General features: G+C 39.1%; 1 protein-coding gene across 10 annotated transcripts in view; it reads right to left on the bottom strand.

The window, feature by feature from the left end:
* Positions 1–19,250, bottom strand: part of LOC124166034 (dystrophin, isoforms A/C/F/G/H-like) — a 957,857-nt gene that overhangs the window by 297,309 nt on the left and 641,298 nt on the right. For 9 of the 10 annotated variants that reach the window (XR_006866384.1, XM_046543616.1, XM_046543612.1 and 6 more), the window contains one exon: positions 12,895–12,954. The exons of the other annotated variant lie outside the window; for it this stretch is intronic. Coding sequence is in view for 8 of the 9 variants with exons in the window: in XM_046543616.1 (XP_046399572.1) it covers positions 12,895–12,954 (60 nt within the window). In the remaining variant the exon portion in view is untranslated. The remainder of the gene's footprint in view (positions 1–12,894; positions 12,955–19,250) is intronic. 10 annotated transcript variants of the gene reach the window in all.

Raw genomic sequence — 19,250 nt, 5'->3', positions numbered from 1 at the left:
TCTCTAACTTATTCAATTCAAATACAAAAAACGTTGAGACCACGTTCCACTGTAACACCCAATGCATACGTAATATCATAACATAACGACTTTACGAATTACAATTAAAAACACGTTTATTAATTATTTTCCACAAAACAACCAAATTCTTGATATACGAATAAGATGTAACAGCTGTTCCCCTTCGTAAGCGAATTACGTAGGGACAGAATATCAATATCTAGAACAAATGCGCCTAAGCATGAATTGGGGCTAGTATGATGAATTTTATCGAAATATTATTTATCGTGATCGCGAATGATTTCACTTCAGAAATACCTCTATTTAAAGTTTTAATGAATCGTAATACACAAATATCTCAGCTTTAATATCCAACGCAATGCGCAATAAATCTGGTGAGTAACGGATCACAGCCTTTGGTGTACAAGACATTGTGAATGTCAAGATTTCGATAATTTTCACAGTTGAATAACTTAGTCACTCAAGGAAACGTGATTAACGCAAGACAAATAATTGAATAAGAAATACCTTTATTTGCACTTATCTTCCATATTGTATTATTCACTGCCTATTCACTCCTGCAGCTCACGGATAACATTGTACATTAAAAAGGAAATTAACGGAAAAAAGAACGTAAACAAAAATAAAAAGTTATCACCATCACAAAACACGATAATAAAATCATTTTTACCAACCTATATTATGTAAGACTTGTTTAAAAGTCTTTCTACTACAATCGTGTATCGCCAACAAGATACGAACTATAGTCAACAGCACGAATCATATTTCAAATATGGCATTTAGAGCACTTGTTAACTTTGAAATTAATAACCACCACACTCTCGATGTAATATACCAAAAACAACAACTTATTTCTTACCTTACATTTCTCCGCTTTTCATTTGAATGCGCTTTGATTTAAACAGATGTTTGTTCTTGCGGAAAGAAGACGCAAAGAAATAGACACTTCAATTATTACTTTCTTAATTTCCTACCTTATATTTATCAGTTTTTCGTTTCATTTCCTTTATCTTCTTTCCCAGTTTAGCTCCTCTTGTTTAAACAAATATGTTGCTATGATTGTTTGCTTGTATGACTGCCGCGCCGCCATTGGAATTTGGTGGCCATTTTTTGAACTAATCCCCATACACTCAATTTTATATGAATAGACGGATAAATAATTGTAAATTTAGTGTTTTCATAATTTTTCCTGGGGTTTCAGACAATTTTAGAGGGGGTCTTCATTAGACTTTTTGCCGTATCTCGTCTCGTTCACCCCAAACATTTGTATACGTGAATGATTGAATGAATGAATGAATGAATGAATGAGTGGTCGTTAAGGGGCTTCATTTTATATAGACTCGCTTAGCTCGCTGGGGGGGCTCTGCCCCCCCTAGGCCCCCCCGAAAAAGGCCTTCGGCCTGTTATGCTCACTGTGGGAGGTCTTACACTTTTTTTTTGCTACTTGTTACTTAAGGATCGTTTACTTTTAAGCTGGCTAACTTAGGTATAAGCAATATTTCCACTTTCACGTAAAACGAGCGCATGGTACGTAGGCTACAATGTGAATGTAAATATTTATAAAGAGAAACGTTTTTCTGAGGGGCTAAAAAAGTAAAATAAATATCTACGAGTTTCTCTAACTTATTCAATTCAAATACAAAAAACGTTGAGACCACGTTCCACTGTAACACCCAATGCATACGTAATATCATAACATAACGACTTTACGAATTACAATTAAAAACACGTTTATTAATTATTTTCCACAAAACAACCAAATTCTTGATATACGAATAAGATGTAACAGCTGTTCCCCTTCGTAAGCGAATTACGTAGGGACAGAATATCAATATCTAGAACAAATGCGCCTAAGCATGAATTGGGGCTAGTATGATGAATTTTATCGAAATATTATTTATCGTGATCGCGAATGATTTCACTTCAGAAATACCTCTATTTAAAGTTTTAATGAATCGTAATACACAAATATCTCAGCTTTAATATCCAACGCAATGCGCAATAAATCTGGTGAGTAACGGATCACAGCCTTTGGTGTACAAGACATTGTGAATGTCAAGATTTCGATAATTTTCACAGTTGAATAACTTAGTCACTCAAGGAAACGTGATTAACGCAAGACAAATAATTGAATAAGAAATACCTTTATTTGCACTTATCTTCCATATTGTATTATTCACTGCCTATTCACTCCTGCAGCTCACGGATAACATTGTACATTAAAAAGGAAATTAACGGAAAAAAGAACGTAAACAAAAATAAAAAGTTATCACCATCACAAAACACGATAATAAAATCATTTTTACCAACCTATATTATGTAAGACTTGTTTAAAAGTCTTTCTACTACAATCGTGTATCGCCAACAAGATACGAACTATAGTCAACAGCACGAATCATATTTCAAATATGGCATTTAGAGCACTTGTTAACTTTGAAATTAATAACCACCACACTCTCGATGCAATATACCAAAAACAACAACTAATTTCTTACCTTACATTTCTCCGCTTTTGATTTGAATGCGCTTTGATTTAAACAGATGTTTGTTCTTGCGGAAAGAAGACGCAAAGAAATAGACACTTCAATTATTACTTTCTTAATTTCCTACCTTATATTTATCAGTTTTTCGTTTCATTTCCCTTATCTTCTTTCCCAATTTAGCTCTTCTTGTTTGCATAAACAAATATGTTGCTATGATTGTTCGTTTGTATGACTGCCGCGCCGCCATTGGAATTTGGTGGCCATTTTTTGAACTAATCCCCATACACTCAATTTTATATGAATAGACGGATAAATAATTGTAAATTTAGTGTTTTCATAATTTTTCCTGGGGTTTCAGACAATTTTACAGGGGGTCTTCATAAGACTTTTTGTCGTATCTCGTCTCGTTCACCCCAAACATTTGTATACGTGAATGAATGAATGAATGAATGAATGAGTGGTCGTTAAGGGGCTTCATGTTATATAGATGAGGAAAATAAAAGAAACCGCACTGCCACTCACTCGGATCAACTTTTGAACTTTTTAAAAATTGAAAGGAAGAAAGTGGAAGCATCACCACCTCCGATATTTCCTGGATAGAAAACTGAAAATATGAACGGAAATAATGCAAAAAACGAATGCCACCCGATCACATGCGACCAGACAAAAAGAACGGCGGGAAAATAGCGCTCACTCACAGACCACCGAAGGATTGCATCCGACGCAATGATGAGCCCAAGGACGAGATGAGATGATGGGGCAGCTGAACGGAATGAAAACGGTGGAAAGAGACCAAAATAGGATGGAAATCCATGAAATCATCGCATATCCACGCATTCGTAAGGCCACATGAGGTCTTATCCTAATTGTTGATTTCCGAAGACAAAAACTAAGAGATCGCATAAATAAGAAATTCTACTTTCACAGAAAGAGCCAAAGCTGTAAAAAAAAATTCCAAAGAGCTTAATAAAATCCGATGTGATTAGAAAAACACTTAAAATAAGGCGAAGTAGATTCTTATTCGCAAGGAAACTGAGTCGGGCTCATCCTCCAGATACATCCTCGAATTCATCAGATTCACCACACTGAATTACATGAATCTATATTTAGGCAAATTTATAATCTGTAACTTCCTATTCGTAGGCAAAGACGAAATGGGTTGTCTCTCTGAAATAAATGCAGTGAATAAGTATGATAAGCACACGGTTGAATATCAAGAATATCTTTCCTGGCGTTGCCGCGTTATCAGGTAGGTCTGGTCATGCGTTGAGTTCCGAACAAGTTTTCTTTGATCATAACATTTGGAAAGTTGGATTTCAAATACAAGTTGACGCAGACTATATTGTTCGGAATTCTTTCCGAAAATTAAAATTTACAGTAAAAGTATAAATATAGCTTTCGGAGAGGTTGCAACGCGCCAATTCCGAATCTAAACGTTGATAATAGTGCACCGAGAACTTTGGAGTTGGCGCAAGCAGGAGGGGGAGCGTGGACAAGCGAATGAATAAGAATAGGGGGGGGGTCCGCTCCTCAGTGTCCGCTGGGCCACGTCCCATCAATAATCGATCAGACGCGAAATTGAAAATTGAAAGTGAAACACATGAAAAGAGAGCACGAAGGATGGGAGTGGGAGGGCCCTCTAGCGAACGCCGGGAGAGGGTTTGCCGCCAGAGCACAACAGTCAATGTCAATCGCAAAGATGGACTCAACTACGCAGAAAAACGAATCCTTTCAAAGGCTACATATTAAACCGAGAAAAGCCATCTCAAAAATCACATTGAGGATAAATATAAGAGTTTACACATCTTTTAGTGGGATCTAGGACAAAGAGTTTGAGGGTTCTAGGTGAACCCTTCGAAGGATACAACGCACCGGGGCCGGGAACCAAGCCAGTGGCTTATACGCCCGATCACCCGGGGAGGGGCTGGAGAGGAAGGAAAAAGGATAGAGGCGCCGCCGCGATGGGAGCCCGCCGACGCCTCTGGGAAAGGATAAGAGCGGAAGGGAGGGGACGAGGGAAAAACATCCCAACGCTATAGAAGCGAAGGGGGCCCTACTACTATTAGCGAAACCAAGCGTAAGCAATTAGTGTTCTAGCGATCCTAGTGGATTTTCCTATGAGGAAGAAAAATCCATCGATCGAATCGGAATCTAGGACACCTCGACTCCGGAAAAACACGTTGGCCACAAAAAATATGATACAGTTGTACAATGTACCTCAAAGTATGATGGTATCCGAGGAAAGCCATCCAGATGTTCAGATTACATACAGTCAAACCTTCCTTCAATGGAACCGAAGATAAACGAAAGAAAAAAAAATTAAAAACCTGAAAATACCAGCGTGATATGATGGGATTCAACGTTATCATTTGATGCCATAAGTACTTCGAGGGCCAAATACCAAATCCCAGTGGCGAAAGAGATTTTTCAGAGATTATTCGATCCCTACCACCCGAATGCTTTGAGAAGAACACTTTGCGGAGGCAGAACTCTGTCCACCGTGTGGGAGGTTAAGCCGTGGTTCACTTCGTTGAGAGCAGGCGGGTTTCTCTCCACCTTCTCTCCCCCGCCCTCCCGCCCAATGGCTCAAACGACCTCCGCCTCACTTACCTAACTGAGAAAGAAAATTCCGCCACGAGGATTTTCTGAGATCGAAGCTTGTAATTCCAAATCAATGAACGATATGGCCAGGCTTCCAGTCAAGCCATATGACGATGACATTTCAGTGGAATTCAACGCAAAAGTAAGGATTGGAATATCTAAGTTATCATTTTCAGCCATCGAACGCATTGGAGTACACCAAAGACAAATTTTCAAGTCCAAAAGACACAAGAATGAGGAGATTTTATTTTAAGAGTAAGCGAAGATATGTACAATACAAGTTGCAACTAAACTAAGACACATTATTCTTGTTGAGAAATAAAGAGCAACTTACGCGACGTATAATTAAATGCACTTGGCAAGAGAGAAAAAAATGGGTTCATAAAACTTGGTAAGCAGCGAAAAAACAATACTCATGCATACAAATAATCGTAATGCTTAATTCGGTGAAATGGAAATGAATATAAAAATCATTTAGAGGAGGAACTTATCATGAGAACAGCGCCTAAACTTTATCTCCCTCAAATTTAAACACATGCACTTAAATTCCTCCAATCGTCCTCTTTTACCGACGGTTAATATTACCGCAAATAATTCTCAATTCAAATTTATGTAATAATTAGCAAATGTTTCCAATTAATTGTCCCTTTATGTTACTCAGCACTTAACTGGTCTAATGCTATCAACACTGCGTTCAACCACGAAGCAGAGAAAACCATCTCCTGAAAAGTGTTAGCGAGAGAAAAGTACATGGAGCAAAGAATATTGATTATATACGACTTTGGGGATGTATGATGCCTGCCGAATGAAGGGCCAAATATTGTTTACACCGCATGCATTGTTTACACTTCCGCATTGCCTACACTTCCGCATCGCCTAAGCCTGATTATACTCATGGCTTGACCCACCAATCCATCCCCATTCGATCCACCTGTCCACAACAACCCTACCGCAAATAATATCATGAAGAATGAAAAACTACTTCAAAATATTTAACCGCCACTTAAATGAAAGATTCCCATAGAGAGAGAGAGGAGCAGCTGGAAGCGCTGAAATTAAAAGTAGCGCGCCAGCAAGCAAGCCAGCAGCGCCAGGCCGTTCCTCGCCTGTTCCTCTTTTTGACACCAACGCAAACGATACCACATACTTGAACTCCTTTACGCCGACTTCTCCTTCACGCTTGCACGATCAATATTAGATTCTTCTCCCATTCCCCATTTCCCCCTGTTTCTGCTTATTGCTGACCCCTTGGCGACTCCGCAGTGGAACGCCTCGTTGAAATCTCAGATGACCAGAGGGCCAGGATAGCAAGCACTTGCAATAATAGATATTCAAACGAAGCAGTTCGCTATTGCTGCGTTCAATGTGATTGATGGATTCAATGATGGTCGCGCAATTGTCAACTTTAGCGACCACTAAGGTCCACCATACACGTTCAGTTTGGCCTCAAGGCCTGGACTGTACAGTGTACAGTAGGGCGGATCGCAAAAATCGATTTTTTTCAAATCCATCCCAATCAATACCTTTTTCCCTCAAACATATCAACGTTTACGTTTAGCTGTTGTGAATTATGTGGTATTAAATTTCAATATGTAGGTATCATTGAAGATTTAGAATTTCGTGAGAAACTTTTTTTTTTCAGATTTCAATAAGGATGGCATATGCTTTGTTGCCCTTAGAATTTGGGCGATGGAAACTTAAACAATTTAAAACTGCTTGTAATAATTGATATTTAATGCCTCTTTAAAATAAGTTCGCTTTATATGTGGTTCTGATAAATTATAGTGTTATCAAATTGCTAATATCTCATGGATTCGGATTTTTTGTCGCCAAAATTATCTTATATGTAATAATTTAAGTAAGCCTCTTCAAAACAAAAATAATTGTAATAATTGCTTCATGTTTCTTATATAATCTAATCTTTGCTTGTTCTGTGTCATTATTAGCGTGACTTCCTCGTTTAGGACCGCTGAAAGGTATGAAACACAATGAATGGAAAAGTAGCGTGGGAAATAATACGTGGACTAATTACATCTTGGTAAAAATTATATTATAGTAACTAACTTTTTGATATTTTGTCGTTACTGCATCATATTTGCGTATATACTGTTATGACACATTAAAATTAATTACTGTAGCTAACATTCATTTCGTAGCTAAAATACGTAATCCATGTAACTGCAGAGCATATATATGGTCATAATATATGAATTCAAGAGGGGTAGATAATTCATAACACTTGCCTTCAAATAATATTTTATATTAAATGAAGTGGCTTTCGTTAATTTTACTCGGTGTAAATGTTTGATCGATAAGCAGCTGCAATTAAGGATTTTCATGTTGTAAACATACATTTAACCATCTAACCTCCTCACATAGATTTCCGGAGGACTTTTTTCATTATTTCATTTTCCTAAACGCATCTTTTTGTTTACAAAATAGTGTGTTTTACGTATAAACTTATCTCTTCAGTGAATGAGATGTAGGTCCACCATACACGTTCAGTTTGGCCTCAAGGCCTGGACTATACACTGCACAGTCCCGGACTGTACAGTAGGGGTGATCGCAAAAATCGATTTTTTTCAAATCCATCTGGCCCAATGAAAACAGGTTGTGGGACCGATCAAAAATAAGGCCTGAAAAATTTGAGACCTGTACGTGAACCCCTGACCCTCGCTCAAATGCAATTTAGGGGGGGAGGGTCAGAATTCGAAAAAGATAATATTTAATGGTCATTCCCTATAGATTTTGCCGAGTTACTGCCCTTCAAGGGCGAAAATTTCGTGAATTTTGACGTATCTGCCACCGTTTAGCCACAAAATGCCTAATTTGAGTCCGCGCCCGCGAAGAAAATATTCCAACGCCCACGCAGCGTCGCGGATACCAGTGCCGCAGGCCGATCCCTTCCCCTCCACGCTCGCTTCTCCCCCTCCCACGCCTCTAATACAGCAAAATTCATCCCGCGCATGCTGCTAGGAGGTCGTTTATCTTTGATAATATAAATCAGAAGATGGTAGAAGGTAAAAGACGATGCGTAGTGAGACGACTTGTCCCTTATTTGGCGCCTCGTCGGCGTTAAATAAATCGATGTTACCAACTTTTAGAGAAGTGATGAAATATTTTTAGATCTGCGCAAGCAGGAAAGGAGACTACGGTCATTTTAAATTATGAGATATTTTTGCGTGTAAGTGCATGGAGGAGCATAAGGTTCCCCCGATGAAGAAGTATTTTGAGAGACAATCTGACGAAAAGAAAGATGATGGCTGCTGGATTGAACCCTAAATAAACTCGACAACTGAGGAAAAAAGGGAATCGTAGGACAGCGTTGAGCCATCATCGTCAATTCTTGTACGGGAAGATAGTATCAAAAATTTTCTTCATCAATTCATCCGAAGAAAATTAAACTGGCGAGAAATTAGCCGATTTGTCGGATTATCTCGAAAAGACGCATACTATTAGTTACATATGTTGAGCAAAAGACAGTGGATTAGTCATTTCTGGACTCAACCAGCAAGATAATCCACGGCATAAATCAAACATGAAGGGCATACACCACGTGTCACCACCACCATTACAAAACGAAAGCCAGAGACGACAAGTTAATCCGTGCAGCTTTTCAAAAACAACAGTGCTAAAATATTAGTTAGGATCACCCACACAAACCATCACCAAGTTAAACAAGAGGCAGCTAAAACTGTCGATTAATGAAAAACAATGAACGTTTTCCACCCTTCATAAGAGAAAAACCACTAGACACATATGCATATCCCAAAAATGACTTAGCATCCATAAGGGGACAATGCGTAGCCAGTAAAGTTGAAATAGAGGGAGAAGGCTTGCAACGAATGATCGCTTCTTACGGTCATTTCATGATACAATAACTCCTATCACCAGGTACTTAGAGTCAAAGAAAATTAATTATTGCGCAATCAAGAGATCAAATCGTAACTTTCGTGACATCAAAATGGATATTGAAATGAGAATTCAAATAAAGATTTGCTGTATTGTAAACATTATGATCAAAGCTTTGCGCCCGGGGCGAATAACAGCAGCGAGAAGTGCCACGTTCCATTATCAATGACGAGGAACTTAACCTATAACTCCGCTTGCTGCATCAGCAGCTAATTTCTTCATATAGAAATGCCTAAGGAATGCGCACACAAATAAAGAAATTCTAACTATAGATGTGTACCGCTCTACAGATGCTGAGGCCAAGCAAGATTTCCGTCTGTGCGTACCACGAACTTCTGCGATTTATGAAGGTTTTGCGATTATAGAAAAAAACGTTCATTTACATAGAGATCGTAAGACATTCAAAAAAATCTCACAGCATAAAAAAAATACATTTGCGCTTCATCAGACGTAGTGGCGCGGCAAGCTGCGAGTTAATTTACTCCACGGATGAAATTCACCATGAAAAAATCATTTGAATGAATTCGAACCATGATCCTCAATTGCTAATCCAGTAAACTAAACCATTACAGCAGCAAACCAACACCCTCCGTTTCACACAAGGCCTCCTGAATAAGGTGATTGATTCTCACATTGCACACGAGACGGAAAACGTGTTTACTAATCCACTGTCTAATGAAGACTAATCTCCTCGCCATTAGAACTTGAAACGATAGCGACTACTTGCCTAGGCAAGCCTTGTAACAACTGACCTCGGAGGTGCAATTGATAGAATGCCTCATCAGGGAACCCGGGTTGGAATCTTGCCCGAACAAACGATTTTTCACGGTGAATCTCATGTTTGGCGTACATGACGGACCAACTACATTTTAAACCACCATCGCTTCCACTCCCAGCTCGAGCATCATCATTACTGCAGATTCCTTTCACAGCAAATACCCAGCTAGCACAGATTTGAACTTATCCTTGGAGTAATCAGATATTGTGGGGATAAGATTATCCTCCACGTTCATTATTCCTTTTTTCCACGATTTCAAGCTTTTGGGGAGGGTTGTTGAAATGACACATTGTAATATTTCCACTTATAGATTTATTTTACACTACGCGTTTCGTCGTTACAACGACATTTTCAGAAATTTTCAGTTTAACGACGAAACGCGTAGTGTAAAATAAATCTATAAGTGGAAATATTGCAATGTGTCATTTCAACAATATTACGAACTTCCACCACATCGTGCCTAACATCATACAAGATATTTTGGGGAGGGGTTGTCACAGTACCATATCGCCAAAATTGGCCGCATAGCGGCGCTGACGTCCTCCATTACCGTTAAAGCCATTAGTGGCTTCGTGTTTACATTTGTGTAGCTGTTTATAGTGGTGTTTGTGAGTAAAAAAATTGATTTTTTTGTCAATGCAATAATGGTTTGAGTGATAATGCGACCTAAGCATCGTTGTTTATCCCTTGGTTCGATGTGGGCTACATCGGTACTCACAGGTGTATTAATTTTTTGGGCGAATAAAGCAAAACATCTCGGATTGTCGTGGATATTAAGGAAGGGATCATGGACAGTGCTGTGCTAGTGAACGATTGCGAGGTATTAGTGATTGAAAATATCGATTTCTAGAGTACCTAACGGTAATGGATTTCGAATTTGCACTTTTATAAAAACCATACCTACGTAAGAAACTTGAGCAGTCTCTGTCATAATGCGATAAGGCTAGAATGGACTTGAACAATAACATTTATGGTTTACCGCTGAAGGTATGAAGACTCCTCCGTGTTCTAGTGAAATGTATATCGTTTCAAGATGAATTATTCATTTAATTTATCGTTTATTTATTCTGTTTATATTCCACCTTCTTGTATCGGGTTTTTGGTATGTACCTTAACTTGCGAAAATGTGTAACATGGTGTAAAAAAAATATTTTTAAGAATAATGCGGTGTTGGCTTTCGATGGTGAAAGATTCAGTGCATTATATGTCATGTTTGCATGTTATTATATTGCAGTATCCCATATATAATCAAATATCTCTTGAGGCAACGCACGAGACATCATTTAAAAGGTATACAGACCTGGAATTAAGGAAATAAAACTTTGTAAGGTTCACTGATTGTTTAATTAAGGGCACGACCCGGGTTTCGTAACTTAGTTACATCGTCAGGTGACTAAACCTGCATGCATCATACATTTATACCCAAAGTACACAAGTGACTGTGAGGACATCTGTCGGAAACGAAAAGGACTAGTTGGGAAGCGGGGGTGAGGGTTAAACACGGACTGAAATAGGGAAAAGGGGGGGGGGAGGGGGAGAAGGGAGAAGGGGCAGCCTTGGTTTGGGACGAGGGTTTTTTACCAGCCAGGGGAGGGCGGGGTTAAAGTGGGTGAGGAGACGAGAGCTAAAGAAGGTGGCGGTGTTGGGGAAGAAGAGAGGGTTAGCGGGGTACATTGAGTTTTCTAAAAGACAATAGTCTATGGAAGGTCGTTGAGTCCGGCTGTGGAAGGACATGGGTCACTGGGGGAATTTTGGTAAAGGCACTGCTTAGTATTTGTTCTTGGAAATTTTAACGGCACACATGTGGATAGGCACTTGAAAATTTAAAGGTTGTCATTGTAGGAGATCATTGATGGGGATGGAAAAGAGAGGGGAGTGGGAGGGGAGCACTTGTTCGTTGGCAAGGGGGGTGTTGTTCTTTAAATGTTGTATAATCTCCAACGTTTCCAGGGCATCGAGTCTCCTCCTGTTTCTTTCTGAATGTAGGATATCCGGCTTAAAATCACTATTGTGTTTACCTTCTAATAAATGACTGGCGAAGTTGGAAAGATCAAAAGATGTCCTCACAGTCACTTGTGTACTTTGGGTATAAATGTATGATGCATGCAGGTTTAGTCACCTGACGATGTAACTAAGTTACGAAACCCGGGTCGTGCCTTTAATTAAACAACCAGTGAACCTTAAAAAGTTTTATTTCCTTAATTCCAATATGGAGAGGTTTCACAAAGTAAAGCCTGAAGTTATTAGTTGCATACAGACCTCTCTGAGTGGTCATATATGCCTCGTGACATGTCTCTGGCATATTTGATGCTACATGGGATACTGCAATATAATAAAATGCAATGACGAAATATAATGCATTGAATCTTTCATCATCGAAAGCCAATTTATGTAGTTACATTATTTTCACGTAGTTCTCATGAATCTCGCGTGGCAGTGCAGCAATCGCACGCAAAACAGCCACCACCTGTATGTCATTACGACGCGGGCGTAAGGATAGGCGTATCTCCAAAAATGCGACAATTCATCTCCAATTAATCCCCAAATACGGTGTGGATTCTTCATACTTTATCTCTACGCCCAGATTGGTTTCGTCACGGCATGTATGTATAATATCCTCATATTTAGGGATAAAGCAAAGTCTGTGCTAGCTGGGTAGATGGAATGGAAATCCTTAAAAACAACCAAAACATGTCAGGCACGGGCTCATCTCGACCTCTTTTGCAGACACTTCACATTATTCTGTTGCTTAACATCTTGATTGGGATCCTTACCGATACTTATCTGCCCCGAGTTCAACATTAATTACCGAAATGAGCCTCACACAAAGCACCCAACCCGATGGGAAATCCGAGATAAATTTCCTGCGCCAAAAACATTTCGATTTTACAATTGCAACTCCGACGTATTTCTTCGTCCCTCTGATTTCAACCTGTCTCTGGCCACGTGAGGAGGAGAGAGGTTTTCTATTTCCACAATAGACATTGACTAGACGAAAGACACGGGGAGAGAGTGGGGTGCGAGGGAGAGAAAGTGCACGGTGGTTGAAGAGCTCTTTCTTTCCAAAGGAGAAATAGATATTTTCTTTTTGTTGCCTACCTTTGAGGCATGCCTGCAGGTGGTATAGGAGAGGTGATATGCACAGTGAAACATGTGGAGCTGCGAAAAACGAGACAGATGGAGCCAAATAGGATGATTAATGCCAAGAGGAATGGAGCAAACTACGAGAACAACTTCAAATATATAGAAGGAGTAAACCTGGATAGGTGGTTTAGGAAGAGGCAAAAATAGAATACGGGGAGATGCTACGAAATTAAATAACGGCAGAACAAGTCTCAAAAAACAAAAGAAATACGCACACAACAAATGATAGAGGAAATGAGCAAATGCCATAATAATGAAGGCATACACATTCATCACAATAAGTATAAAATATTCTCAGCATGAAATACTGTTTTAAGTTACATCTCAAATTAAGTGTTACACAGCAAGATACCTACGAAATACCGCTTCATTGAATACAGAGCATAAGCAAACATAAGATGATGAAAGAAAATTACTATGTAGAGCAGAAAGCAATGGGAGCAATCACATCAAGGGATTGAATGTTTTTTACAGAAAGACACAAAAGTAAATTTACCATTTACGATAGTGAAAGAGGGATGATGAAAGAATAAAGAAAAACAAAAAGAGTTAATGGAAAAGCGAAGCATTTACCAAGTTAACGATATTGATGGAAAATTTAAACACTTTAACTTGGTAGCTCTATGCCCTTTAAAGCAATCATGACAACATCCGCAAATGATGACATAAATAGAACATAATCTCAAGCAAAAGAACTCAATGGCCTTTGGCTAAAATACATTATTCGAAGGATATTAAGCGTATCTCATAGAGGAATGCATATTGGACTTAAAAAATACAGCATTAAAATACCACATAAAGCTTTATGATGGACTATACAATGTAAACTGACTCATGCAAGTACAAATATAGATTACACTTTACATATGATAAAGAAATTAAAATATAGCAGTCATACAACAAAATGATAAATACTTTAAACATACGGGATTTCAAAAGGGCTTTGCCCAATCATCACAGAAAACGAATTGATAAGTTAAGGTAAGGAAATTAAAATATACCAACCACATTCAAATATATGACAAACAAAATAGAGGTAAAGAAGAAAGAGAAGTTGAAAGAATTCTACGCAGAAGAAGAATGACGCAAAATCAGATGAACAAAGTATTGGACAATTACATCAACACTCTAGTTACAAATAGAGAGGTAATTAAACTAACACGAGAATTACACAAAGGCAGGAGATTTTGGGAGACAGGAGGATACATTTTCAAAAGTGTGCATAAAAGATTTATTAGATGAGATCGGAGCGTATTTAAAAATACGCGAAAATAAGAGATAAAATGCATATACCAGGAGTACCTACATTAATTAGCCAGTCACATTGGACTCAAACGGCGAAGAAATGAAATATTGCTCTCGAAAACGTTACAGCCTTCCAATTCATGTACCACTCCTTTTTAAACTAGGGAAAAACTATAACATGAGTTTTTTCCTCGCCTGACCTCTATAATTAATATTAACTTTGAATCTTGGAATGCAGGCCTTGAAAAACTTTAAATTCAAATTTTGCCGACGTTATTTTATTTTTAAACCTTCATAAAGAGTTAATTAAAATCAGTTCCTATATCAGTTCAGTATCAGTTCTAATTCCCAAATATGATCTATCACTGAGAAGTTGCATTTCCACACAGCACTAAATTATTCGTTTTTCCAGCAATAAATTATCATGATAACTAGCTTACGAAATAGAATACGAGATTTTCTAGCGTCAACATTTCACTGATGCCAAGCTCTAATCCAATAGATTCTTTCAGAAGCCGCAAGGTAATTTTTACGCGCAGTCAACTCTAGTGCCACCCAACAAGTGAGAACAGGAATGAGCAGCGTCTGTCGCATAGCTTTTGGCTGGCTAAGTAGCCGAGCCTCAGCCAATTGGTATTCTCAATGGAATTTAAGGTTGTTTTCATATCCGATCGAATAGCTGGTGTCACCTCCTTCTGGAGATTGCCCTCTATTGCACTGTCCGTGACTTTTTTCCTGTATTTTTTTTCGCATAAAGTCATTGTAGTCCGTATTTTCCTTAGTGCCTCTGCCATAGTCCTTAGGAAGATACACTCACAACCAAAAAAACTACAGCAACCAATCGAAATAACGACAGTAATGATGTAACTGTGGGTGACCCACAGTTATATCATTACTGTCGTTATTGCGCTCCAACTAACCTTAAGAAAACTTTTTCATGGTAAAGCGCATGAAATAATAAACATCCTTGATACGAGAATTTACCAAGGCCAAGAGTAAAAACATGTTCATACACCGCAATACCAGGCTAATATTTCTGCTTCAACACTTATCCTAATTATTCAGACAAGGTACCTTTCGCGAACTCTGAGATGACGGAAGAGGCAGCAAGCGACAGCACGAGGAAAATGAAGGATGATATCGACGCCGCGGCGCGCCGGTTAACAAAAAAATGTAGGCGGAGGGAAAGACTTGCACTATCGAGACGCAAAGTTGTCGTCCTGGAGATTTACCGGTTGGACACGGCTGAATGACAGGGAGATTACCTGTCGAGAGAAGGGACACAGGCAGGTGAGCCATAGCAACGAGAAGGATGACGCAAGGGCCGACTTATTCTCTTCTACCCGAGCGATTACAGACATTAGATAGGAGTACTGCAGCCGCTCTCTCTATAGTGGACAGATGAGGCAATAAATCTATTTACACAGTAACACAGGTAATATTGTTCAACAATCATGGAAATTTGAATCTCCTACCATATTATAAATAAATATTTAATATAATTATTTAATTTTAGGCAACTTTATACAATTCTAAAAAAACTCCCCACCGATCATTGATTTAGCAAAATAAATTTCATCCGGTACTGTGGTAGGATAATTAGCGATGGGAGAAGCAAGAAAGAAATTATCAGCAGAATAGGCCAGGCGAAGAGAACATTCCACAAAAAGAAAGAGAACTTACAGCGGAATATTTAAACATAGAAGGAAACATTTCATTAGAATATACATTTGGAGTAAGTGAGGCGCGCACAATGACACCTGCGTAGTAATCAAGGACAGCAACCTTCGAAACGTAGTGCAACAGAAGAACCGCGCTAGTAAAGAGGAAGTCCTAAGAAGAGTAGGAGCGAAGGAAAGTCTCGATAAAACCTTGACAAGAAGACGGAACAATCACATCTTGAGACCTGATGAAGACAATCGTCGAGGGACGAGTAGATGACAATAACAGAAAATGAAGACCTCGAATGAAATATAAGGAGCAAGTAAGGAAGGATTTGAAAGAGAAGAAATACGTAGGTGTTAAATATTAGCTGGTTAAAGAATTGAGTGGAGAGCTGCGTCAAATGAATCTTAGGATTGTTGACGGTGCCGATGATGAACTGTATCAAGATGAGATTATGTACATGTATAATTTACCACGACCCTATCACCATAATACACATTTAAATGTCGGTCAAAATTGAAAAATGTCAGGGGATAAATATCTGTGCTACATATATGTAGGTGGTACAATTGAACAAGTTTCCCGATTTAAATCTGTTTTCTACCAATAAATACACCATAAAAAAATAGATACTAGAGCACCTCCTACCTTAATGACAATAAACCCCATAAAAATAAAGTCTTTCTTTGTACGTAGAGGTGTTTTGTGCTGGAGGAAGCCTCTCCACAGATGATCAAGTGTCACACAAGTTTTCATCTAGTAATTAATTAAGCAAAAATGAAACCCAACCGCATTTTCCTGCAAGCACATCTAATTTATTTGTATTAAAAAATTCCGCAGCATTGAAGAGAGTATATCGACTTAAGAGAGTATACCGGCTGATGGTGAAAATGCGCTGCCTACGACTAATGTTATGACGCAATTATTTCTGTTTATACTCCCCGTTTTACGGGCCGTTTCACATTCATTTTAAAATATTTATTCGCTATGGAAAGCTTTACTTCGAGGGATTTTCAGAAATTGCTAACAACACGGTTATAAATCGTCGGTGAAAACAATTTCCAGGGAAATAAAAATTTGAAACAACACACCCAATAAGCTCCTAACTAAATATAGCTTTTTTAAATGGCACTTGAAATTTTTAACTAGGGGATAGAATGGAATAGAATAGAACGGCATCGCAAGTTTTGAAGGATTAATACGGCAAGAGGGAAAGACCGACCAAGAGACATGGATGCGTTGCACACACGCCGATGGAGGAGCAGCGTGTACGCCTCGGGTAATGAAGCGGGGCAGTGAAAAGGGTGGGCCCTTGGGGTGCGCACAAAGGAGAATGTGGGTTGGCGCGGAAGGGAGGCGGGCCCTGAGCCATTGCCTCGGACGTATTAAGGCCGTTTTACACGGTACACGGAATTGCGCAATCTGACGTACGTGCGAAGGCGCAATCAAAATTGCGTCGTGTAAAGCGGCGAATTGCTAGAACACATGCGAGAATGCGTGGATGCGAGACGGCAAAATAGACCCTGTTCTAATTTCGTTCATGTATTCGGGCAATTCCTCGTCATTTTAGAAATTAATGCAGCTCTAACCTGCGCAATTCCGTGTGCCGTGTAAAATTGGCCTTTATAGTCGGAAGGAAATCCCACGCCAACGCCTGTATGAATGCCCACGGGCCCAGCCGCACAATCAAACGATGCTCTGGAGAGCAAATCCGTTTGCCTATCAGTCAGTGCCCATCTTCTTCCGAGGAAACAATCGAAAAGCAAAAGGACAATTTAACATCACGTAACAACCTAAGAATGAGATACTTTGAAGCTATTTATTCACCCATATTAAATTTTTACTAAATGAAAGTTGAAGTGTTTGCTAATGATAAAAAAATAACACTGCCAGAAAAGTAAAAGTCATCATAGTACATATTAATTACGATATTTCGTAGTTAAAGTAAAACTATCACTGTCTCAAAATGCATCTGAATTATACATTTTCAGATACAGTGTTTTTCAGGCAGAATAATTTTAGGTTTTACAACAGCATCTGCATTAAGATATCTTAACCTCCGAATATCCCGAGTCCGTGGCTACCTTCCCAGTTATTAGTGTTCATTCACACCTAATGATTTTTTTCTTTGATTTATATATTTATTCCTAAACCACCGAAAACAGCAATATACTGGCCTTTTACAACAAGTTAACAATAAATTGTACACGAACATCCATGCCTGAGGCAACCTACCCAGGAGGGACTCGAACCCGCAACCTCTGCTTTGGCAGGCAATGACTTTACCGGGATCGGAACCCAGGACGGTCGATAAGCAGCTATCTCTCCATCGCATTTCATCATGAACCAGCATGAATGAGTATCTCAAGATGCATAAAGCAGAATTTGGCATCAAGAGGACACGTCACTATCGATACGAGGAACTTTGACAAATACCCAAATTTCATGCTAAAATGGTATTTAAAAATTAAGTAAAAAATTCAAAAATCATATTAAGAGACCAAGAGAGAGAATTTGTCGTAGAATGATCTGTGAGGCAGGGCTCGACTGCAAGACGACAAAGAGCGCCAAAATTCCTCGTGCGGACGACTGAATCGTGCGACCCGTAAGTCGAATGAGGAAGACGAATCATTGCTTCCCCACCAAAAAAGAGACCTCGTTTTGGTGCAGAAGACAAGCGGGCGGCAAAGAGAGTAGAGAAGGAAGAATTGCACGCAGAACTTTATTCTCGTAGAGTCAAGTTGACGCAGTCATTTAACACTGCATTAACAGATGGACTTGCATGCAGTCAAGCGTAAGGATGCAAAGACAAAATAAAAAGAAAAACAAATTCATTGCGAAAAAATACCGCGGCAAGAGAGGCGTTCAAACCAGGATCGGAAGGCTAGGTGACGTTACCTTGCCTGACCGGGAATCAGGCGATGCCTGGTTCGAATCGACCCAAATTTTTTTGCACCGCACTTCGTCATCTGACGGGCATAGGATTTCTACAGAACCGAAGTATCAAATCCACTTGGACGCTGGAGACCTACAGACAGGCGGAGAAACTCACTGTTGAAGGAAACATGCGAATATTTCCAAAAGCAAATAAAAAGAAGGCATCTCCTTATAAAATAGAAATAGAACAATTCAGCCTACCATACAATTTGTAGATGAATTAAAATCTAAGACATTATCGGCAAAGCAGGGATTTTATTGGCCGGCAACTCAAAAAAGCAGCTGCCTCAAATAGCTAACTCCGTTAAGTCTACGACCTAAGATTAGTCTCACGCTCCTTGAAAAATGCATACGCTTAAGGAAAATAACGCAAAGAGCCACCGCTTCTGACAGCCCTGCAGTCGAATAAGACGAATTCGATGCAACAGCTGAGCTTCTGCTTCATAAGGAAAAAAGATGAACGC

Source organism: Ischnura elegans, chromosome 9 (genome assembly GCF_921293095.1).
Source record: "Ischnura elegans chromosome 9, ioIscEleg1.1, whole genome shotgun sequence".
Taxonomy (NCBI): domain Eukaryota; kingdom Metazoa; phylum Arthropoda; class Insecta; order Odonata; family Coenagrionidae; genus Ischnura; species Ischnura elegans.
This window is presented reverse-complemented; position numbering and strand designations above follow the sequence as displayed.